The sequence below is a fragment of the Panthera onca genome, chromosome C1 (genome assembly GCF_046562875.1).
Source record: "Panthera onca isolate mPanOnc1 chromosome C1, mPanOnc1 haplotype 2, whole genome shotgun sequence".
NCBI lineage: Eukaryota > Metazoa > Chordata > Mammalia > Carnivora > Felidae > Panthera > Panthera onca.
Genome location: NC_138346.1, coordinates 6,818,100 through 6,843,010, shown reverse-complemented (window position 1 = coordinate 6,843,010; position 24,911 = coordinate 6,818,100). Strand labels below are relative to the sequence as shown.

Genomic DNA, 24,911 nt, shown 5'->3' with positions numbered 1-24,911 from the left:
ACATAGACCAATGGAACAGAAAAGGGAACCCAGAAATGGACCCACAACTATGTTGTCAGCTAATCTTTGATAAAGTGGGAAAGAATATCTAATGGAAAAAAGTCTCTTCGACAAACAGCGTTGGGAAAACTGGACAGCGACATGCAGAAGAATGAAACTGGACCACTTCTTACACAGTACACAAAAAATAAACTCAAAATGGATGAAAGACCTAAATGTGAGAGGAGGAAACCATCAAAATCCTAGAGGAGAACACAGGCAGCAACCTCTTTGACCCTGGCTATAGCAACTTTTAACTAGACACATCTCCGGGGGCAAGGGAAACAAATGCAAAAATGAGCTCTTGGGACTTCATCAAGATAAAAAGCCTCTGCACAGCAAAGGAAATAATCAACAAAACTAAAAGGCAATCCACAGAATGGGAGAAGATATTTGCAAATCTGATAAAGGGTTAGTATCCAAAACCTATAAAGAAATTACCAAACTCAACACCCCCAAAACAAATAATTCAGTTAAGAAATGGGCAGAAGACATGAATAGACATTTCTCCAAAGAAGACCTACAAATGGCTAACAGACACATGAAAAATGCTCAACAACACTCATCATCAGGGAAACACAAATCAAAATCACAATGAGATACCACCTCACACCTGTCAGAATGACTAAAATTAACAACTCAGGAGACAACAGACATCGGCAAGGATGCAGAGAAAGGGGAACCCTCCTACACTGTCAGTGGGAATGCAAACTGGTGCAGCCACTCTGGAAAACGGTATGGAGGTTCCTCAAAAAAACACAAATAGAACTAACCTATGACCCAGCAATTGCATTACTAGGTATCTACCCAAAGGATAAGAAAAATACTGAATCAAAGGGGCACGTGCACCCCAATGTTTATAGCACTACCATCAACAAAAGCCAAACTGCAGAAAGAACCCAAATGTCCACTGACTGATCAATGGATAAAAAAGATGTGGTGTAAACACACACACACACACACACACACACACACACACACACACACACAGAGGAATACTACTGAGCCATCAAAAAGAATGAGATTTTGTCATTTGCCACGACGTGGATGGAACTGAAGTATATTAGGCTAAGTGAAATAAGTCAGAGAAAGACAAATATTATATGATTTCACTCATACGCGGAATTTAAGAAAACAAAACAGATGAACACAGGGAAAGGGAAGGAAAAATAAAATAAGATGAAAACAGAGAAAGAGGCAAACCATGTGAATCTTACCTACAGAGAACAAACTGAGGGTTGCTGGAGGGGGTGTTGTGTGGGGGATGGGCTAAATGGGTGACGGGCATTAAGGAGGGCACTTGTGATGATGCTGTTGTATTACAAGCCCTTCTTTTTCTGCTTACTTCTTGATTCTATAAATTATTTGATTTGATAACTTAATAAGTAACTTAACTGAATTTTAACCATTAAATAAAAAAAGTGATTTTATTTTCACCTAATTCAAATTTCCTTTGCAAAGCAATCATAATAAAATTTCCCGGGATGGGACCTCCTATACAGATGTCATGTATTACCTTTCGCAGTGGTCCATACTGTTTTCTGTACTTCTTGTTCCAAGATATTCCTATCTTTTTCAAGAGTTTCTGGCCCAGCTGATCAACAGGAATCAGATTACTCTCCTCCTTGTGAAAGAAACACAAGATCATTTAGGAAAATTTGATGAGATGTAAATGTAACATTTACAAGTTCAAAGGGGCCAATAGGATTATATCTAATTAAATGTGCCTATGACAGCTGAACATGGAAGTGGATTAACCGTAACTACTTTAAAATAAAAAAAGTTTTTTACAAGTAGATTAAGCCTCAGTTTAGAAAACCTGAATTGCGCTTTCCTGTGCCAAAGTTCAAACATTTAAGGAGCCAATATCCAAAGAGTATTCTGAGGTTTGGTAAATTCCTGATATTTTATGGGATGTTTACAAGAGATATTTAAGCGCAAAAAAGGATTATCAATATCTTTTCCGAATGTTTCCAGATATAAAGCAGTTCTAAAAGGGAAGAGGAAGTGACTGTTTGGGGCTGAAATGTACCCCCTCCCCACCCCCACATTCATACATTGACTCCTGAACCTTCAAGATCTCAACTATGACTATATTTGGACAGGACCTTTAAGGAAGTGATTAAGTTAAAAATGAGGTCATTAGAGTGCGTCCTAGTCCAATCTGACTGGTGTCCTTATAAGAAGAAGAAATAATGGACACACAGAGACACTGGGGATGCACATGCACAGAGGAAAGGCCATGTGAAGACACAGCGAGAAGGCAGCCATCTGCAAGCCAAGAAGAGAGGCCTCGGGAGGAAACAAACCTGCCGGCACCTTGATCTTGGACTTCCAGCCTCCAGAGCTGTGAGAAAATAAATTTCTGTTGTTTAAGCCACCCAATCTGTGGTATTCTGTTACGGCAGCTCTAGCAAACTAATACAGTGGCCACAGACCAATGCAGTTAAAGGACTCAGACTAGGTCCGTGGTAAAGAATTAAGAAAAATTGTTCACAGGAATGAATAAATACGTAAAAGGAGACCTACCACCTTTACAACACAGCACTAAGCAAACGTTAAGAGTCACAGACTTGAGGTATTATCAGCGTATCAGTATTAGGAATGAAAAAGAGGACGTAACTTCAGGTATTACAGGCATTAGGAAGGATAACGTGGGAAAATAGCAAATTCCAAAACAATATGTAAAGTGAATCCCAATTCCATTCAAAAGGACAGTAGTACCAAAAAACCCTATAACCCAATCCCAATATATATATATATATATGCATAAACACAGAGAAAAAGCAGAATGTAAAAAATATACGTCAAAGTATTAACAATAACTGGATATTTGATTTATATTTTTATTATCTTGATATATTTCCTAGTATTTTTTCTCTCAAATTTTCTACCACAAATATGAATTTTTTTATAACCAGAAAGTCTCCAATAAAAAAATTATAAAAATAGACACAGAGAATGTCCCAAAGGAAAAAGACTGCCAACAGTACCAGAATCAGTTCTATCAATGAAATTTCATGTATCTATGTGCATGTCTGTAATACACACACACGAAAATATAAACTCTACCTGTAGTAAGATTGCTTTTAGAATTATCAATGGATCATCGTCAATCTCCTCTTTATTCTGGAGATCTGGTTTACTTTTTTCCTCCTAGAAAGGAAAACAATAAAAAGGTTTCTATCATTACTCCCTTAAAAGGTAACTAACAAAAGAGAAATGTTTGTGCCACGGAAGTTTCAAGAGGGAGAAGGGATAGTAACAGCATCGTAATAACTTATATATACTTTGGAATCAGGCAGACCTGGCTCTGAATTCCAGTTTTGGTTGAATAATCCTGAATAAGCTACTTAATCTCTGCAGATCATTATCTGCAAATGGAATTATGAGATAAGCCTCCAGCACAACACACGCTCGGCAGGTTCTGACATTCTCCCAGTAAGCACCACCCCAGCTGCACCCTACAAATCTTGACAGGTTGTGTGTGAATCACTAGCAAGCTCAGCTTCAGGCTCCCTTCTATTTCCCAGTCGTCTTAAGTTTTCACCCCATTCTATGAAGTTATTTGGGAACATATCAAAATAAGGTATTTTTTTTGATTGAATTTTTGGTACATGCCATCTTGCAAAAGCATTTTGATTTGACTTAAAACCATAAATACAAATAGACCTAAACAATTAACACAAGACCAAAATACAGAAAGAGTAAAACAATATGGTACATTAAGTATAATCATCTTTACCAATTACTAAAAATGCTGGATAAAGTAAACTCAACAATAAAAAGCAAAGGCATCTTTTTAAAACACACACTGAATTAGCAAGAGAGTATCAGGGAAATCCTGAGGGAAAAAGTGAAACGGGAATCCAGGGAGGAAATCCAGAGCTGAGGCCTCCAGCCGTCCAACCTGGCCGATGCAGCTTCCACTTTGATGCTCATACAGGACATGGTTTGGGAGGCAAAGCCTCAAGACCTCCAAAAGTACGGAGTTGAATGACTGTTTTCCAAACAACCAGTTTTGCAGTTCTCTGACACCATCTGGGTGTCCTACAATTCAGTCCAGTTCTGATACGAACTTCACTCAGTCCCACAGGACTGTCCCCACTTCAGACAACAGCCACAAACGGGGTCCTGCGCAGGGTCCAGGCCACCTGTGCTTTTGCCTGGCTGATTACAAATTCTAGGGTTCCTACAACCCCCACTTCACGTTTGAGAATTTCCTGGAACAGCTCACAGAACTCAGGAACTTGTACACCCTGTGGACAGGGTGAGGTCGGGAAGGGTCCTGAGTACAGCAGGAACCTCTGTCCCTGTAGAGTCGGGGTGGGCACCCTCCCTGCACATGGATGTGTTCACCAGCCCACAAGCTCCCTTAGTCTCCTTGCTTCAGAATTTTAATCAAAGTTTCAGTATGCAGGCATTACCGATGGACTGAATTCAATCACCAGCCCCTCCCCGGGTCAGGGACTGGGGCTAAAAACACCAACCCTCTAAGCATGTGGTTGGTTCTGCTGCTGATCAGCCCTCATTTCGAAGGTATCTAGGTTCCCACCAAGAGTCACCCCATTAGCATGAACTCGGGTATGGGTGAAAGGGGTTCGTTATGAATAACAAAAGACAAGCCTATCACTCAGGAAATTTCAAGCTCTATTCCAGGAACCTGGGGCAAAGACAGAATATAAATATGTATTTTTTAATTATACCACATAGACAGACTTCAGCAAAATGCTAGAAACCTGAAAAGAGCCACCCTCTCAGTATAAACATGGCCTAGAAAAATCCACCCCACAATAAAAAACAATGAGAAACTTGCTTTTACTTTGATACTAGATGAAGGTAGAAAAACACCTCCTCTAAATTTATAATCACAAGTCCCCGCTTGGGTTTGTGGCCCACATGGTATGGCTCCAAAACCACTAGGTCAAAGTTAAGGGTTGGAAGGGACCCTAGGCATGTGGTAGAGACAAAAACTGATCTTTCTCAGAGGAAGGCACTTTCAACCTAGCCCATGAATTACTCCAGTAAATCATGTTCTTAAAAAAACCACCAATCAAGCAAGACTACAGTCTAAAATAACAAAATCCCAAGGAAATAGAAGCAGTAGATATCCAAGCAGACCTACAAAGTCTTCAGATACTGCAATTATCAGAATAATAAAATAATATGTTTAAAGACATGACTAAAGAATAAAAGGTTTAAAAATGGTAGAAGAGGAAAGGCAGGCCAGCACTGCCCCTACGTGTCTCGCTGGTGTGGGTAACCGACAGGCTAGGCCCAGTCCTCCTCCACTCTGCCAGTGTCCAACCTTGGCCTTGTCTGGACAGTAGGAACTAGCCCTGGGCTGCCTACTGGGAGTTGTTGTGAAGGCTTCTCTGACCCCTTTCTTCAAATGTGCAAGGTAATATTCAAAGTGATGTCAAAACCACCAATGAAGCAAAAGGTCTCTCCAGAAGCAAAAAGCAGGGGCACCTGGGTGGCTCAGTCAGTTAAGCATTTGACTTTTGATTTTGGCTCAGGTCATTATCTCACGGGTTGTGGGTTTGAGTCCTATGTTGGGCTCAGCGCTACCAGCACAGAGCCTGCTTAGGATTCTCTGTCTCTAACCTTCCCCTCCTCTCTCTCAAAATAAACAGGGGGGGGGGGGGGGAAAGGAAGCAGAAAGCAAAGATCAGGCTCCTTTTTACAACGAGATCTAGAGTCACATTTTGCGGTTAATGGCCTCCATACTAGAAGAAAAAGGATCATCTTCTAGATACACTTAGGAGACTAAAATGTTGCCTTTATTATACTATACTATATTATATCATATAATACGTAATTATTGTTTTTTAAAGTAAACTTTACCCCCAACGTGGGGCTTGAACTTACAACCCTAAGATCAAGAGTCCCATGCTCTACCAACTGAGCCAGGCAGGCACCCCTGGAAAGCTGACTTTAAACTCATGAAAATTATGTCAGATTGGTCATGAAAGTTATTCCTTTGCAGACAGCAGCTACTAAAGAACTCCATGAACGCAGGGAACGGCTCCTTGAAAGGAAGAAGAAATTGCCAAACTATAGAACATGTAGCTATGATTAGAATATTTGGAATCCTATGTCTCTAGGCACAAGCAGTCTCTCAGCATAATGGCAATACAAAGATAAGCAGTGTGCAGATGTACGTATTGAGGTTGAAATTTTTAAAGCATTAATCATTATTTGAACATCACAAAGCTCTGGATGAAAAAACTAGTGATTCTGAAAGAACAAAGGAAAAAATTTAACAAACGGGATGCTTCATAGAAGGCATGAATAGTAAAATATACCAAGCACAAAGGGAAGCATTCTGATTGTTCTTTAAGCCCCAAGAAAGACCTTGCTAAAGTAACAAAGCGTCAAGCGTAGAGAGGCAGTGCAGAGAGCAAAACGAAAGAATGCCTGTCTCTCTTCCCCAGTCACATAACAGAACCAGGAGAAGAGCCCAATGATGCTAGAAAAGAGCTAATTAACTCTGAGGAAATGAACACAAAAGGGCAGGGATATCCAAGGAAGCACAACCCAAAACGAAGACACGGAAGACAGAATCAATGCTTGAGACACACTACCGCAGCACTGCAGGAGTCCACCTGTGTGTGTGACCTCCACGATAAACTTGAAAATGAAACTGCAGAAGAACAAAGACTGATGATAAATCTCATCAACTATAAAAGTGCCGGAAATCAGACAGCGGCTGAAGAAAATCTGCTGTGGGTATTGAGGGGAGCGGAGACACGCTCCCTGCCCTGGCATCTGACGGGTGCAGAAAGTGGGAGTGCTCTCTCGGACTGAAGAGACAGGGCAACACTGGAAAACAAGGTTACACAGACGAGGGCGGAGCTGGAAAAAAGAAGTCAAGACCACGGCGGGCAAGGCAAAGAGAAAAAAAATAAATGAACAACCCGGTATTTATTGGATCTGTCCTCAAGCTTGTATCAGAAACTAAGAAAAACCTTCAACATCATCTTTTAGAGAGAAGGGAACTGAGCTAATTTAATTGTCTGAAAAGGGTGGGGGGAGAACGGCTGCTTAGAGAACCAGAGGTCTCTGCTACGGGACCCCGGACACTAAAGACAGCAGCACGAAGAAAGGTAGTATGATAAGAATCGGCGCGAACTAAGTACAGACACACTGAGGGCTGAATTAGAGCAGATGAGGGCGGAAGAACTTCCCTTCACCTGACTGGGAATGTGCCCCACACCTAACGTCTTGGCAAACGTGGCACAAGCACCCGAGAGTGATGCCTCCGTGGCGCTCTCGGCCCAGAACGAAATGGAAGGTAACGGACCGGAAAGGGGGACACAAACCAGTCCTTCTCCAAACATGTCTGCAATATAAGAGGCGTTTAGCGAGATGGTTGGTTGTAAAAATCAATAAACTAATGGTAATTGCATTTCGTACGCTAGCCACAAATAGTCCAAGAAATACAAAGTACGGCCACAGCCCCACAGAACATCTTCTTGGTGGAACAGTTTGACTTTTTAAACATCCAAATGCTTTTTAATATCCAAGTACAACTGACAGAGCATCAGAAATGCAGACAGATGCTCTGGAAAGCAAACACCAACAGGTAGAACGTGCATCTGCCACACTGCTGGCACCAAGAGAAGCGATACCACTGCGTGTGGCCAACTATTCACGAACAACCCCAATTATCTGATCGTCAGGAAGCTGTCGTAAGCATCCTATTCCTACCATGATGGCTTGTAACTTACATACTGACATTTCACTGTGTTCTAGTTATACGTTAGAAAGCTGGCCAAGAGGCTGGGGTTGGTGTGTTACACCTTACGACTTTTCCCACTGCAATTAATTGGAACTAAGACTTCAGTTAGTGCTTTCCTTCAGAACATCTTAAGAAAATTACAAAGCTTTTTTGTAAGAAGCTCTAAAATATGAAAAGATCTATCTGGTTTACATATCTAGATTCAAAACTCTACTACTTCTGAGAAGGTGTGTAGATGTGTGAGAATACTGACAAGCTGGTTCTAGGAATGTCTGCAGAAGAGTAAAAGGCCAAAACAGTAACAATACTCCTGAAGAATAACAACATACAGGGAGACTTGCCTGGATCACGACTTAATGATAATGCTACAGAAATTAACGTGGTATCTGCCTACCAACAGAGAAAAGAACAATGAACACAATAGATGCCCAAATGGACTCATACGCAAATAACTGACAGAACAAAACTGGCACTGGGGATTGGTGGGGAAAGAATGGATTATTCAATAAATGGGAATGGGCAACCAGATACCTAAATGGGGGGAAAAGTCACACACCATTCACAGGAAACCATTCTGGGAAGACTGAGAAGTTTTAAGTTTTTTAATGTTTATTTTTGAGAGAGAGAGAGAGAGAGAGAGAGCGTGAGCGGGGAGGGGCAGAGAGAGAGGGAGACACAGAATCCAAAGCAGGCTCCAGGCTCTGAGCTGTCAGCACAGAGCCTGACGCGGGGCTCGAACTCACAAACTGTGAGATCATGAGCTCAGCCGAAGTCGATGCTTAACTGACTGAGCCACCCAAGTGCCGCAAGACTGAGAAGTTTTAAATATATAAGGCAAGACTATAAAACTTTTAGAAGACAATACAAGAAGAAAATCTTTATCATCTTTGGTCGGTGCCATGAAAGACAGAAAAGCCGAGGAACAGTTACCAATTAAAGGAGACTTAAGAGATGTGCTAAGTATAACGTGGGACCTGCACTTGACGCTAGAGTGGGGAAGAAATGCTGTAAAGGATCCGGAAGAGACAACTGGTAGAATCTGAATATAAACTCTTTATTAGAGAGTAGAAATGTTTCAATGTTAAAGTTACTGATTGTGATCTATGCTTGTGTAAGGGAACATCCTTGTTCCCAGGAGATAAATACTCAAGTGTTTAGGAGTAAAGGGGCCTAATGTCTTCAGCTTAATTTCAAATGGTTCAGCACTCCTACGATGTTAGCTGTGTGTTTGCACAAATTTGGAAAATTGCTGTTGTTTTTAAAATGTTTGTTTATTTTTGAAAAAGAGGGAGAGAGAAAAGGCCAGTTGGGGAGCGGCAGGGAGGGAGGAGAGAGAGAGGGAGACAGAGAATCCCCAGCAAGTTCCACAGTCAGCGCAGACCCCGACGCATGGCTTGATCTCACGAACTGCGAGATCGTGTCCTGAGCTGAAATCAGGAGTCAGAAGGTTAACCGACTGAGCCACCCAAGTGCTCCATTGTTGTTGTTTTTTAAAGTTTAAGTAATTTCTTTCTTTCTTTTAATTAGTTTTCTTTATTTCTGAGAGGCGGAGAGAGACAGAGCACGAGTGAGGGAGGGGCAGAGAGAGAGGGAGACACAGAATTTGAAGCAGGATCCAGGCTCTAAGGTGTCAGCACAGAGCCTGATGTGGGGCTCGAACTCAGAAACTGTGAGATCATGACCTGAGCTGAAGTCAGACGCTCAACCGACTGAGCCACCCAGGCGCCCCTCTTTAAGTAATTTCTACCCTCAATGTGGGGATCTTGAGATCAAGAGCCACGTGCGCTTCCGACTGAGCCAGTCGGGTGCCCCAAATTTGGTGAATTGTTAACAACTAAAGAATCCAGGTGAAGAGTATATAGAAAGTGTTTGTACTAGGCTGGTTTTTCTTCTGTATGAAACGTTTTAGAAATAAAAATTTAAAACTTCTAACTATTAACTTTGCTTCCCTATAAAAATTTTCTAGGGTAGATACATATAATAAATGGCAAAAGGTCATTTTCACCAAAACAGTAAGACCAAAAAAGGGAAAAAGTGCAAAGATACTTCTAAACTAATCTCTATGCTTACTTGAAATTGCCAGTTTCCCAAATGATCGACATCTTTAATATACACGTGATAATGTCCTCCATAGCAACCACCTTGGTGGATAATAACCGAAAAGAGGTCATAAACATACTCCAAGTCATCCAATTCACTCTATAAGAGAAAAGAGCATAAACATTGATAGTTTACTTGAAAGGTGCCAATTACCTGAGAAACTTATTTACTTGGAAAGTAACTAGTATTTCTGGTTCAGGCAAAAGATGAGAGATACAAACAGATGCAAAGTGATAATTTTTTTCATTAATATAGAAATCGAAAAGTAAAATTATGGTCAATTTCCTAGCTAAGTGCTCAATGTTTTACCTATTTCACTTCTGTTATTTCAAAGCATGTTAAAATAATGTGACAAACTACTGTTTTAAAAAGGGCCTAAAGTTTTTCTATAGGAGACAGTGGCTGTTAACTAAACCTGTGGTGGCCATCATTTCGCAATATACGTAAATCAAAACTTATCATGCTATACACCTTCAACTTACAGAGTGATGTCTATCAATTATTTCTCAGTAAAACTGGAAAATAAAAAAAAAAGAATTAACTCAATTATCCTGTTTTATTCAGGCAGTAAATGGAGGGGGACAAGTATATTAACTTATGCTGGAAAAACTGTTCATTCCATATGTCCCAATAAAATAAAACCCAAAAAGCTCAGAAATTGGGCTTGAAGTAGAGGAAGGCCCATCTGAATTTAAGAATAAATGAAATATTACTTTTATACATAGAAATTCAGTAGTTAATTAATAAATGTCCTGGTCTTAATGAACATATAAATAATGATTTGTAAATAAGAAACACAGCAGTCTCGTGGCTCTGATGTTGGCATGTATAGTGATTATATAGACAATAGTTTAAAATGGCTTATAAAGTAGGTTGCTTGTAATAATTTGTTTTCAAATTACGTGTCTCAAGGATTATCAACTCTAGCGAAGTTCCCATTACCTGTTCACTTTCTACATGTGTAATTCATTACTGCATCTCATGTAAACTAAATCCAAATAGCAAAGTACTAATTAATGGTAATCTCTCCTAATGTAGGGTCATTTCTAATTTTGTTCTTAAATTTTCCTTTCAAAGATCTTCCAAGGAGAGTTTAATAAAAAGAACTGAGAACAAACCATACTTCAGAAATTCAAAAGGACTGTAATAAACCAGTGGTTCTCAGCTGGGGCTGATTTTACCAACCCTCTCCCCGCAGGAGACATGGACATTTGGCAAGGTCTGAAGACATTTTTGTCACTACTAGGGGTGGGGTGGGAGGGTGGGATGCTACTGTCATCTAGTGGGTAGAGGCCAGGGATGCGGCTTAAAATCCTACAATGCATGGGACATAGACCTCACAACAAAGAATGACCCAACTCAAAATGTTAACAGAGCCAGGTTGAAAGATTCTGCAGTAAGTCAACTGAAAACCAGGCCGATAAAGATTAAATCCTGACAGGGTAAAAGAAAAAATTTCAAAATAAAAGAGTTCAAACCTGTTCACAAAAAGGCTTGAGATTGATCCGAAGAGGGAACGTGTAACAGCTAGTTTCCTTGTATCGTTCGTGCTTCACAAAATCAAAATTAAATCTTAACAATGAAACAGTAAGAAAGGGAGGCAGCTTACGTAATTTGGCCGACTGTTAAAAGAAAAATTTTTACAGTTTTTAAAAAAGCAGAGTTATAGAAAAGAATATGTAAGATATCTTAAGATCTGAAAAGGCAACCCATGATGCAGTTTTAAGAGAAATAATGTCCTTAAATCACATAAATTCATCACCTTGGATTCAATTCAGCTGACATGAACTCATCTATTTCATGGGACCAAAGGTGATTTATCACTTACTTATGTTTACAACTAAAAAGTTACAACCCGAGTTCATGTTTTTAGCACGGATGTCCCAAAATCAAAGCTGTCCAACAAACATGTTGTAACTGGTGCTCCCCACTCTAACAGTGCTCCCTCCCTGCATGAGCCCTGGCATTTCACCTTCCTCCTTTGCCCAGGACAAAGGACCCAGTGATTGGGGTTTTATAATGAATGCCCTTTAAAGCAGATAAAAAAAATATTTTTGTTTCCTTGTTTTAAGACAAAGCACTAAATGAAGCTGCTTTTTATTTAAAAGTCATCAGCTTCCCCCCAGTGTCTTAGCTCTAATGGTATGCTGGCTAGGGGGTGGCAAAAAAACCTTCTCATCTGTTAAATCATCGTTAATGGTATTATCATCCTTACGTACAAATATCTAACGTTCTTAAAAATATATTTAAGACAATTCCACAAATTGGGGGTTAAAAAAAAACGTTAAGTGAGAAAATGGCAACATGACATGGCAGATTTTCCAAGAAGTTTAAAAAAAAAAAAAAATACACCTAAAAAACCCGAGTATCTCATCTACAACAAGGCTGAGAAAAGTGACTGTGCTCAGAATAAGGAAATCTACATTAATTTAGGTAGCACGACCAAACTGAAATTTAGGATGCAATTTAAAAAATATCAAGATCAAAAAATTTCCATTGAAAAAAAATTAAACCAATGACATACCACTGACATACAAGAACTGCTTTTGTTGAGCTCAGGGTTCTTGTTTTACTAATGTGCTAATTAAGTTCAACCAAAACAAAGAACGTGTTTACGTATCTTTCCGAGACCTTTCATCCTCTGAATTTTATATTTATTTTACTAGACTGTAGTTGTGATACCAAAGGTGAAATACCAAATAAGTAAGCAAAACAATGAACCTCTCCGTGTGTCACAAAAAGGCAAAGGCTGGATGGAAATGCATACTAAAGAATGTTACATTCACACTGGTTTCAAATCCTATTGTGAAAAGCTACAGGCGTGGAGTTTGTTTTTTGTTTTTCATTTGTTTTTTACATTCTCACCTACAACCTCCAGGAGCTAAATCAGTATTGTGTTATTGAAATCAGTCCTCATTTTGTTGGAAAATTTAGTAACTGTCAGCTCTAGGGATGGTGCTCTCTGTCACACAAAATACTTGCAAAGACCCATCTTCAGTGGTGGCTCCTGAAGCCAGTGCTCAGTAACCACTGACCGGGCAGCCTATGGCATCATCTGGCAGCAGTGGCTTAGTCACTAAGGCTTAGCCCTCCTGTCATCCCCACAGTGAGAAAGGAAGCACTCTGGCTGAGTATTTCCCTCCTCTGTGGGAGGAGGAAAGGGCTTATTCGATTTGCTAGAGTCAGGGAGGTGTTATCTGTCAATATCGTAAAATAACCACATGTGCAGGAAATGAGGCCGTCTGTTGTCACAGCAGGAGGCAAAGAAAGAAAAGCGCAATGAGCTTTTTGGCAGAAACAAAAACATACCGCCTTCTTCCTAGTGGTACTTTGCCAAAAGCAAGGATATGGGCAGTCTATTAAAAAAAAAAAAAAAAAAAGTGTTTTTAAGAAATGCTGAGGTACAGATATATTTTTCTTGGGAGGGAAAGAAGTTGTGAGAACTGTTGGGTTGAAAACGTAAAAAAATGCTTTACTGTAAAAAATTAAAATACAGATTTGTGGAATGGAAAGGTGTTTTCGCTCCTCGGTTGCAATTAGGGGCTTCCTGTGTATCCTCCACACTTTCTCACGCAAGTTGGCTTCACTTGACAAACCTTGGTGCTGCCGAGTGCGGAGGGGGCGCCCAAGAGAAGGCAGGTGTCTGTCTTTACCTTGGCTGCTTTAACCAGCCTGTCACAAGTCCCACAGTGGTACAGGTTGTCATAGTCAAAAACTTCCTCTTCTACATACATGTTCCAGAGTGCATCTTCCAAACCTGATACGTTTTTGACTGCTACTGTGAGATCTAAGAAGTCTTCCTGAAACACACATGAATGTCATATTGAAAGAAAACAATCTCACAGTGGTTCACAAACACATCACCAACTCCTACATATGTTGGGAATAACAGATAACTTTTCCCTAAAACACTGTACGTAGTATGAGGGGACAGATGGCCTGATTGGATACTGTGAAATTCATCACACAATATTACCCTAAATCAAACTGTAATTTGGCCTAAAATATGTCACGAACTAGTCTGTAAGTTCCCGGCAGCTACAGTAAAACTTACTTTAGTTGGAAATAAGCCACTGAACACACATCTGGACTGAGAAGCGTATGTGTTCAGTGCTTACGAGTTCTGTCTCGTCTCTAGGCTAGAACGGCACAGGCAGGGCTGGACCCTCTAATGTAAACCCCGCTTCTTCATCTTCTGCTAGGGCTGGTTTACGGGAGTTGTAAGAAAATTAATTATTTTGAGCCAGCATAAAAAGGTATTTTTCTGAAAAGAGGACAGTATTTTGCAAACAGCAGTCTGTCAAGTCTGCTGTAACTACATTTCAATTGCAACTTATAACTTCTAAACACGTGAAATCTGATCAGTTTCAATCATACATAGTTCTGTGGGTGTTAACAGCATTGCCCTAAGGGATTACAGGGACTGTAAAATAACTACTAACTAGCTCATGGTGGAAATCTAAAGGAACAGAAACAACATTTATATGTAGTTTATAGTATGTACCTATGAAAAGTTGATGTCTATAACTTATTAGGTGCCTTCATGTACATTATGTCTTAAAATTATTTTGTGAATTATTACAGTGTAGTTAAGTCAATCATATGGTAATCCAAAGACACACAACGTCTTAATATTTCCAAATTAAGCTGACCAAAACCTCTATCAGCACAGGCAAAAAGGACCAAAAAGTTTTTCTTTTACCCCAACTCTTTCATTAAAAAAAAGGAAAAGAATATATACGTATATCCAAAGAAGCAATTAATGCAACATTTAGAAAATGGCATTTAATATTTTACTCATACAGTCAAATACAGCAATTTTCTAGAACTCTTGCCATAATGAAAAGAGGCTATTAAGGGACAACTGTTCAGTGATGCAACTATGTGCTGGGTAAGATTTATAAAGCAAGCAGAGACATTATATTTACAGGAGCAAATTTCCAATATCTAATTTTCAAGTAGATTAAATGGACAACATAAGCTCACACATACAAATGAATTTTCTAAAGGATATTAATAAACTAAATCCAATATTTAATTATAGGTGTTTGTCAATGTAAACATTCTTTAGTATTCTCTATTTCTATCACTTCCTTAATTAACTTTTGTTACAATACTCCAACCAACCATGAAATTGGGTCTGCTCATGAGGCCACAGATCTCTACCTATAAACATTCCCCAAATCTATTTTCTAAAGATTAGAGTACTGAAGAAAAGATTAAAGCTACGTTTTAAGATATTTGCTTCTTTTAGTTTATATGAAGAAATCTGAATCATAAACTCAGGATTTAGGTGTAGGTGGAGTAAAAGAAAATAACTGATAAAGTTATTTCTAGTAACAAACGCTTTAATCCTCACGTGGCATTACAGATCACAGATTTAATTATGTGAATTATAATTTATGATATAACTTATTACTAAAACACTCTTGTATATATATTCACCTGCTTTTCACTGACATTCTTACATTCTTTACAAACAACCTGGTTAACAATGGTCCCGTGATACAGACGATTGATGAGGTCATGGCCGGAGGTCCCGACTAAAGAAGTTTCCAAAGCACTAAAGAGAATTCGATTCAGTTCTTGCACATCATGTTGCCTCATTTCCTATAAAACAGGTAACTTTTAAATGTGATTTTGTGCTTCAGGTTTTTAAAAACAGATTTTTAAAGTGGTATTAGTTACAAAACATAAGATTTATCTAGAAATCCAAAGTTAAGCCTTGATCAAATACAAGGATGACTGGGCTAAGCAAACGGAGAGCAGGTGAAGAGATCACCACTGTTTTTACTTTCACTACAAAATGAAAACATGAACAGGGGTGTTCAGTGTGTACATATAACTCAACTCACTTGAAAACAGGAAAGTGCTTTCATTCTTGTGGGAAACCACACACGGCCACACCACAGGAGAGGAGGGAGAACACAGCAGGCACAGAGCAGTGTCTAAGAGCCGGCAGTGTATGCACAGCAAAATCTCCCTTACATCAGGGGATCCGAATTACCAGCATTTGAAAAGAACCAGAATTTACTGTTTGCACATGGAGACCGACTAACACAGCGCTGAGAAAAATTCTGAAGCAACTTGCTTCACTCCACCAGGGGTCATGCAGCTGTGTGTGAACACACCGAGCGCCTTAAGCACAACTGATAATCCAGAGCCAAGGGGACGCCAACACTCAGAAGTGGAGCAGAGGAGGAAGAGCCAGGGCCGGGGGAGAGTCACAGGAAGCAGCAGAAGCTGGTGCGTTAAGGGGGGGGCAGGCAGGGAGTGCTCTCGAGAGCCCGCTCAGAACAGAGAAGTGTCTCCTGGAACTTGGCCCGTGGATGTCATGAGTGACTTGGACAAGAAGGTAGAAAGGAAGTAGAGGGACAAATGAAAGGTGCAGAAGTAGAGACCATGAGGGGGTGAAAAGAAGCTGATAAAGTGGATGAAAGCTGGAGCAAGAAGTGGGCTTCAGGATCTTTTTTCTTGATTTTTTGAGATACTAGAGCATGTAAATTTCTCCAGTATCACTGGCTCTGAAGGGACCGTGTGGAAGTGTGCAGGCTCTGTTTCTGAATAATTCTGAGGCTGCAAAAGGTGCCTCAGAGTCCCTCTCTACCAGTCCTAGAGGGTTTCCTGAAAGGTTTTATTTAGAAAGTAATAAATAATAAGGTTTTCACTGCTTTAAGAGTATGAAATCAGCAACTCAGTGGCAGCTCATGATCTAAAAGGAAAATCCATCAGCAGATGACTAGATTGAAACACAGCGTGGCATATCCCTCTTGTACAGTATTACTTGGCAATAAAAATGGATGAAGTGCTGATGTGAACAACACAAACGAAACCGGAGACATGATTTAAGTGAAAGAAGCTAGTTACAAAGGATCACGTATTGTATGACTCCCTTTCTGTGAAATGTCCAGAACAGGCAAATCCATAAGGGTAGAAAGTAGATGAGTGATTGCCAGGGTCTGGGGGGAGAGTGTCTGCTAATGGGTATGGGGTTTCTTTTTGGGGTGGTGAAAACGTTCTAAAGCTGACCGCAGTGATGGTTGTACAAGTCTGTGAACATACTGAACAGCTGCTGACTCGTACCCTTATGAGTGAATTTTATGGCATGTGAATTACAGCTCAACGAAGTGGTCATTTTTAAATGTTTTTATAATTATTATTTTTTTAAGTTTATTCATTTATTTTGAGAGAGAGCAAGCATAAGCGGGAGAGGGCAGAGAGAGAGGGAGAGAAGTCCCAAGCAGGGTCTGCAACTGTCAGCGCAGAGCCCGATGTGGGGCTCAAACTCGCGAACTGAGAGATCATGACCTGAGCCAAAACCAAGAGTAGGACACTTAACTGACTGAGCCACCCGGGCGTCCCACAAAGCTGTCATTTTTAAAACAAGGAAAGAAGAAGGACTTGACCCTAAGCGCCTGCTCTAACCCAGAAACTTAACTGCGTAATACCCCACTTCACTTCAAAACCCAAGCCGTACCTCTTCAACCTCACAGCATCATCTGGTTTAGGAGTTGCTCGTCATCAGAAGACCACAGTTCAAAGTTTATCTTTGAAGGCAATGTTACGTTTTTCTGGTCATTGCCTCTTTAAATTCTGCAATAGTCTCCCACACCTGTCTCTTGTAAGAATACATCTACTCCATTAAAAAATCACAGCTCATCAATATCGACAACAAGCACCTTTACTCGCTGCTGACATGTTTCGTGTTTGCATGTAGTGAAGTACCCTTTAGAAACTCCAACAGAAAACGAGAGAACGTGCACACACAGTAGGATATGGGAAGAAAATGAAGAGTCAGGAGGGAAGCAGGACAGAAAAATGAAAAGACCAGCTAAGAATGTTTTCACCATTTTCCTTGAAGCAAATGTTCCAATGAGAATACCCAGATTCAAACACAAAGGCATGTCATCAAGGCAGACAGAATTGCTGCCTGCCGCTTTTTAAGCTGGTTAGCAATTTGTTACATAAATGAGAATTTCCATGTAATAGACACCGTTATCTCAACTAGACTATATAAAGGACAGGGACTGTACAAGTCTCCCTGTGTCCACAACCCTCTCTCCGAAGCCAAATCACACCCATTCATAAAATCTCGCATAGAGCAAGTGTCTAGAAATAGATTTCTGGCTTGTAATTATTGAACGTGAAAAGCAAATATTTCATCTATTTCTTGAGACTCTAAGACAAAATGAAAGGAAGTCAGATACTGTTATTAAACCAACATTTACTCTTTATTGCTGATAACTCTGTTCCTTGGAGAAGCTGACCTTCGTACCTCATCGCTGGTCCACCCGAAGCTGTCAGTGAGGTCCATGGTGGACGCTGCATCCTGGTCTAAGAGCAGAAGCTGAGCAAACATCCGCTGTAACTGTAAAGGGATGATTCGAACCTGAAAGAGAAGCAAATGAGGTGTGCATCTCTAAATGGGGTCCTTTAAGTGTCGTTGGGGGCAGGGAGCTTTAAAAGAACGGCAAACCAGTTTTCTCCTTTCTCCTAGTCCATTCACTTCAATCAGGAGGAAGTTTATTACACGGGGTGAACTAAGATTCACTTTTTATTAAGATTCTAATTCAATCCAAAAAGCTTTAGCTATCTGTGGAGTTTTCTACCTCGACACGGTACACGATCATTACTAACACCCAAATAGTTCTAAGAAACCACCCGATTACTCACAGTGGTTTCAGTCTCTACTAGTTCGCTCCCTCTCTAAAACCTCTCAGAGACACACTCCCCAGGAGGAATTTTCCAGTCACGATTTTCACTCACTCTGGAGTCCGGACACCTCACCTGCTTCCTGCTTTATCTGGTGTGGGGCGGGTTAGGGCAGGCAGAGAATGTTGCTCAGAGCCTCGTGGGCAGACTGGACTTAAGTATCTAAAGTGAGAGTAAGACTTTAGACACCTTTATGGCAATCTGACATCATTGCCGCCACATTTTTATTACATGTTACAAAGTATGACGTGCAGGAGATGGGGAAGAAAAGGAAATAGGTAAAAATTGCCTCTTCGCAACACAGGTGGTCTCAGAAGAACTGGGCTGGATCACAGAAGACTACTATTACGAAGTGCAGATGTTAGCCTGAAAGCAATAAACTTCTGAATGGTGTTTAGGCAAGGAGGGACACGATTAGAAATGCACTTTTAATAAACCAATTCCTCACGTGGTTTATTTCCAGACTACTAAATTAAAACAGCACCAGTGTCTAAGTTTTGTTGTTGTTACATATGTGAGTATTAGGTAGATTTTTTGGTAGGCTAGTGTGGGTCATTTGCGAATATCTTCTTGATCAGGTTGTGTCTATAAAGCCGCTCCAGCACTATATTTGGAGAAATAATTCTTTTTGGGGAGGAAGATTCCCTTACCAGTACAGTGTATGAGCCAAATCACTTTTCTGAAAATAAAGATTAATATTCAGTAATTAATAAAATTATGGATTTCTATGAGCAAGGAACTTAATTCCTTACTCAGAAAAACATTTCCTCAGGGGTGCCTGGGTGGCTCAGTCGGTTGAGCCTCCGATTTTGGCTCAGGTCATGATCTCATGGTTGACGAGTTCGAGCCCTGCGTCAGGCTCTGTGCTGACAGCTCAGAGCCTGGAGCCTGCTTTGGATTCTATGTCTCCCTCTCTCTCTGCCCCTCCCCCTGCTCATGCTCTGTCTCTGTCCCAAAAATAAATATAAACATTAAAAAAAAAATTTCCTCAATACTCCAAAAAAAAAAAAAAAAAACCCACAAAAACACCTGTAAATCACAGATTTAATACCTTTGCATCAGGTTTATCCTTATCCTCGAATGAACCAAGCTCTTCTGGGCCAAGGGAAAATAAGGCTTCTAAACAAAAAGGTAGAATCAGTGATAGAGAAACGTCATTATTTCATTTTAGAAAACTGTTTTAGAAAGCCAAAGCCTCAAGTAAATAAAATCAGTTAGAGATTCTGAAGTATGATTGTGGCAATGTTTATACTGTGACTCCATACATTTTATTTCCTGATAACATTACTTTTTTTTTTTTAATTTTTTTTTTTTATGTTTATTTATTTTTGAGACAGAGAGAGAGACAGAGCATGAACGGAGGAGGGTCAGAGAGAGGGAGACACAGAATCTGAAACAGGCTCCAGGCTCTGAGCGGTCAGCACAGAGCCTGATGTGGGGCTCGAACTCACAGACCACGAGATCATGACCTGAGCCGAAGTCGGACGCTTAACCAACTGAGCCACCCAGGCGCCCCATGATAACATTACTTTTAACCACTGACTCTATAAAGTGGCATGCTAAGGTTTCAGTAGGGAAGATCTACACAAGGAAAACGATGCTTATGAAAGTACAAACAGTAATATCAGAAATCTTTGAGGGTTTTCTATTGCCTATGGCAGTGGGTCCCAAAAGCCACATGAGGAAACATACAATATATAAAAGTATCACATGTTCATTACAAGCCACATGTGAAGCTTTCAACCATCTTTGAAGAGAAAGACCACCTTGATCTCTGAGATCACACCCTTCGTTTTTAGTATAACAATGTCTTTTCTGTGTTAAGGGTAGTAACAGATGGTAGTGACCTTACCTGGAGTGCTAGTCTCCACAACTGTTTTATACTCCCAAGTCTAGGCATGTCGCTCAATGGGGCATATCTGAATCTTATGGGAAGTCGACATTCAAACCACATGGGAACCCCTACTAGGACACTTTGATCTACTCCAGGGAGAGAATGGATGGGATGGGTCTTGTTTCCCTCTGCAGACCACTGCTGCCCAGGTGATTACTATTACGAATGTTACACTCCTTCTGAGCTCCAGGCAGGAAATGGGAAGAAACGAGCTACCAATCTAAAGGTTAAAGCATAAAACCATACAAGGACTTTTACGATCATTTCCCACTACTCTCCGTCACCCTGAACCAGTACAGTGGAAACCAATCCAGCCCTACTCAAGGTACTGTGCCAGAAGATTCCAAAATTATTCTCCCCCCAGTACTCTGCCAATTCCTACCCCTTCTAAAACTGTATCTCCTCTTCAGTCGGCATCAGGATCCATGCTAAGCCGTATAAGGAATGCACGGTCCACACTAAGATATGTGCTTGGCCAGTGACCTCCTTTGCTGAGAATAAGATGGCCTGGGCTTTTGCTCAGTGGCCATCTCCATTCAGCCCTATCTTTGCTCAGGTGCCCTCTCTATGACCTGGACTGCCTGCCACCAATCACCTTCCTCAGTCTCTTTTCAAGGCTACTTTTCTACTGCAACTGTATTAAAGTTTGAAAGACTTTTAATCTCCTAGGAATCTGCTGAAATTTATGCTGAAAATCTCTAATGGTGGAATAACTGCATACATTAGGGAGATATGTTTACGGACAAGATGGAGCCAAGGACAAACGGCTTCACTCTGAAATCCCACATGCAGTTTCATCCATTAGAATGGCCCTGGGAAGGGGAAGATGGTAAATATTTACTAAATCTCTGGAGGCAGGAAGTCTTTCCAAGCTAAGAAGCAACAGAAAATGTCAAAAAATTTTGCTAAATTCAGTACTGATGGGAAGTGGGGGATGAGATACTGGACACAGGATGAGCCAGGTTGTCTGTCCTCAGCATGAGGGGACACTGTGGAGAACTGAGGCACAGTCATGCAGCTGTGTGGTTCAAGGCCCCAGTAGGGGCCACGTGAAGGTAATGTTCATATTGAAACCAAGAGACTAAGACCCTTGTGGAGGAAGCTAGTTTGCAGAGATGGGAATGGTACAAACATAAAGAGAAATACAGTGGCAAGAAATCAAGGGTCCAGTGAGGTCAGGCTGGCTCCCTGTAAGCGGTTTCAAGGAGATTCCCTTATATTCTTGTAGTAAACCCCCCTTTTAATTGACCTAATTGAGTGTGTTTCTGTTCCTTGCACATAGTCCCTTGTCTAACATCTTGGGTCTTTGGAATTTCCAGCTTTGAGAAAGGTAATAAGAAGAAAGCTATATATATGTTAATATTACATCCCCAGCAGGATCTGGGATAAACACTATCCATTAATTAAGGAGTTCACATTCCTGGAATAAATGTATGAATATCCACCCAAGTGAGACAGCTAAGACTATAAACGGCCTCACATGTGGTTGGGTTCTGAGGCTAAACAAGTTCAGACCAGGTTATTGGAATATTCTGGATTTCAGAATTGCACATAAACGTTTGTGGACTGTATAAATAATGGGACATCCCGTCCTTGCTCCAAAAGGCAGGATTTAATTGTTTTAGGTAACTTGAGTGTTTATTACTTTAGTGAAATTAAAAATTTTTTTTTATTTTAAAAATACAAATAGCATAACAATAATGAAGGCTGGCACTCACGACAAAATTGTCCTTATGTGGTATTTTAAATTATAGGAATCAGAAAAGCAATTCATCGTCTTATTTTTGTTACTAAAAACTACCGTGATCACACAGAATATATTTAAGATAATGTAAGCTTCACATTTCTCTAGAGAGAATTACCAATTTACGTCTTTCAGCAGCAGTAATACACCCATGCTGTGGAATACAACTTTAAGATACTTTTGTAATTTTGCACAATTGATTACAAGTAGAGACAAGGGTACATATTACTGACTAATCAAATGCATGTAACACAGCATACCTCTGAATTCGGGTGTGAAATGAAGAGTCTGAAGAAGGGAATTGAGGTAACAGGTTCCACCCTGATTTCTAATTCCGCTTAAATTGGTGAATTCTCTAGGAGCCGGTGGCTCCAAAACCTTGGTCTTTAATTTCTTCTCGTTTCCATACTGATAATTTGACACACTGGAATAATCTTCTTCAAACAGATCCCCAAACATCGTGACACTAAATACTACCCTTTAAAAAAAAAAAAAAAAAAAAAAGACAGGTTATACAAATGCTTTTATTTTTAAAACACATTTTCCACACACCTCCCTATCTTATGCTTGGGAATGTCTCTTTTAAATCGTTCCTTACAAAATTTATCCAGTAGTTTGGGGTTTTGGAGACTGCAAGACCTGGATTTTCTCATCCTTGCTAGGACACCCTGCCTGTGTTACCGCAGGCAAGTTACCTAACCTGTGTTCTTTAGATATACAATGGGATACCACCTATCACTCAAGGTCCTTTAAACCAATTGAGAGAATTTAAGAAAGGCACTTGGTGCATAGGGTTTGGCTCGCAATAAATAATAGCTGTTTTAAAAGAGGCATATTGGGGCGCCTGGGTGGCTTGGTCGGTTAAGTGTCCGATTTCGGCTCAGGTCATGATCTCACGGTTCTTGAGTTCAAGCCCCGCGTCAGGCTCTGTGCTGACTGCTCAGAGCCTGGAGCCTGTTTCGGATTCTGTGTCTTCCTCTCTCTCTGACCCTCCCCCATTCATGCTCCGTCTCTCTCTGTCTCAAAAATAAACGTTAAAAAAAAAAATTTTTTTTTTTTAAAAATAAAAGAGGCATATTGAGGGACACCTGGGTGGCTCAGTCAGTTCAATGTGAGTCTTGACTGCGCCTCAGGTCACCATCTCACAGTCGTGAGATCCAGCCCCAGGTCGGTTCTTCCCTGAGCGATCAGCCTGGAGCCTGCTGGAGATTCCACCCCTCCCCCACTCACGTTTTGTTTTCTCTCTCTCTAAATAAACAAAAACATGTATATAAAAAAAAGTAAAAAGGCATACTGGAATCCCTAGTGAAAAAAGAGAGAAAACCCTTCATTAACCCTTATCTACTGCTGGGGTGGCAAAGCCAATCCTAGACTCTTGCAAGTTAATAAGGGCCTGGGGACGTTCAACCACCTCCTGAAATCTCAGCTTCTCACACTCCTTGTGCCAAGTTATGCCACTCGAAGGAATTAAATGGAACAAATTCATCTCTACGGCAGTTTAGGACATGGTCCCAAAGCTAGAGGGCGGGAAGGAAGTTCACTGGGAGAAAAAACTGCCATTAAAACCAACGAGCCTAAAGGCCCCCCCAACACGTATCCAGTGATGCCAACATTAGGTCTGGGAACCTACAGGACCCGCTCAAGGTCTCACCTCGAGAGTGGAGGAGGGTCACTTGGAGATGAGAAATATAAAGTGCCTAGCACAGTTGCTAAGGGACAGGAAGCGCTGAAATGCAATATATTCCTTTTCAACCCGTTCCTCAGAAGAAAAAAAAAAAAAAAAAAAAAAAAAGCACAAAAAAAATGGAACTTGAACGTCCGGCCTCGAATTCGTGGTCTGGATTCCGGTCTCCCCCACGCCGGGGCCCGAGGCCAGGCCCTCAGGCCCTGCACGCCACCACGGAGCCCAGGGGCGCGAAGAGACAGGGGTCCCCGCGGCCGCGCACCGCTGACGCCACGCCAGGAGGGCGCCGCGTCCCGAGGCCGCCCGGGCAGTCCCTGGCTTCGCCGTCCTCAGGTGTGCCACCCACAGCGTCCGTGCGCCTCCCACGTCCCCACGCCGGGAACCCCGGCCGCCAGCCTCACTTACTGCCTAAAGCCCAGCCCCACGAGCCGGCCCAGACCCACGGTCGAAACAAACGTACGCGCCCCTACTGCGCGCAGCCATGCTTGCGTGGGCAGCTGCCCCGCGGCCCGGAGCGTGAGGGATTTATGCAACGCGCGGACTACGCTTCCCAGGACGCCCCGCGAGAGCGCCGGCCCGCCGCGCGGCGCCTTATGGGCAATGTAGTCTCTTGCCCGCAGAGTTCTGGAGTCGTGGTGGGAGGGCTACGTTGGAGATGCCATCTGTTCAGGGGTGCGCGGGTCAGTTTGGTCCGCCGGCCACGCGTGCGTTCACGTTTTAAGAGCTTATATTGACTGCTTTTCGCAATCCAAACTAATCTTTTGGCATGGCTAATTTCCAAGTTACCTGTACATTGGAAACTGTAGGGCTTCAAGTTTGCCACGCTCTTTCACGGAAAAATGTTTCACATAACCGTAAACCTTTATGACATCCTCAGTGTTTATTTTGTCTGTACCAACTCTAAGTAGCATACCCAGGAGTACGTAAAAACCTCAAAATTTCCCTCTCGTCCCCTTGGAGACTTTCAGTGTGGACTATTTCAATAGCCTGTTCA

The 24,911-nt window shown here is 41.2% G+C and overlaps 1 protein-coding gene across 7 annotated transcripts in view; it reads right to left on the bottom strand.

The window, feature by feature from the left end:
- The window catches only part of USP40 (ubiquitin specific peptidase 40), an 88,716-nt gene extending 64,040 nt beyond the window's left edge, over positions 1 to 24,676 (bottom strand). For 2 of the 7 annotated variants that reach the window (XR_014138036.1, XR_014138037.1), the window contains exons 1-10: positions 24,323 to 24,676; positions 22,494 to 22,711; positions 19,647 to 19,714; positions 18,159 to 18,272; positions 15,329 to 15,493; positions 13,537 to 13,683; positions 11,362 to 11,505; positions 9,854 to 9,982; positions 3,112 to 3,195; positions 1,556 to 1,663 (exon numbers count right to left, since the gene is read on the bottom strand). Coding sequence is in view for 5 of the 7 variants with exons in the window: in XM_081796325.1 (XP_081652451.1) it covers positions 1,556 to 1,663; positions 3,112 to 3,195; positions 9,854 to 9,982; positions 11,362 to 11,505; positions 13,537 to 13,683; positions 15,329 to 15,493; positions 18,159 to 18,272; positions 19,647 to 19,714; positions 22,494 to 22,692 (1,158 nt within the window). In the remaining 2 variants the exon portion in view is untranslated. Of the gene's footprint in view, positions 1 to 1,555; positions 1,664 to 3,111; positions 3,196 to 9,853; positions 9,983 to 11,361; positions 11,506 to 13,536; positions 13,684 to 15,328; positions 15,494 to 17,360; positions 18,098 to 18,158; positions 18,273 to 19,646; positions 19,715 to 22,493; positions 22,712 to 23,884; positions 23,993 to 24,322 lie in introns of those variants that run through there. The other 5 variants (XM_081796325.1, XM_081796328.1, XM_060624230.3 and 2 more) reach the window with 5 other exon arrangements.
- Positions 24,677 to 24,911: the final 235 nt, after the last annotated feature.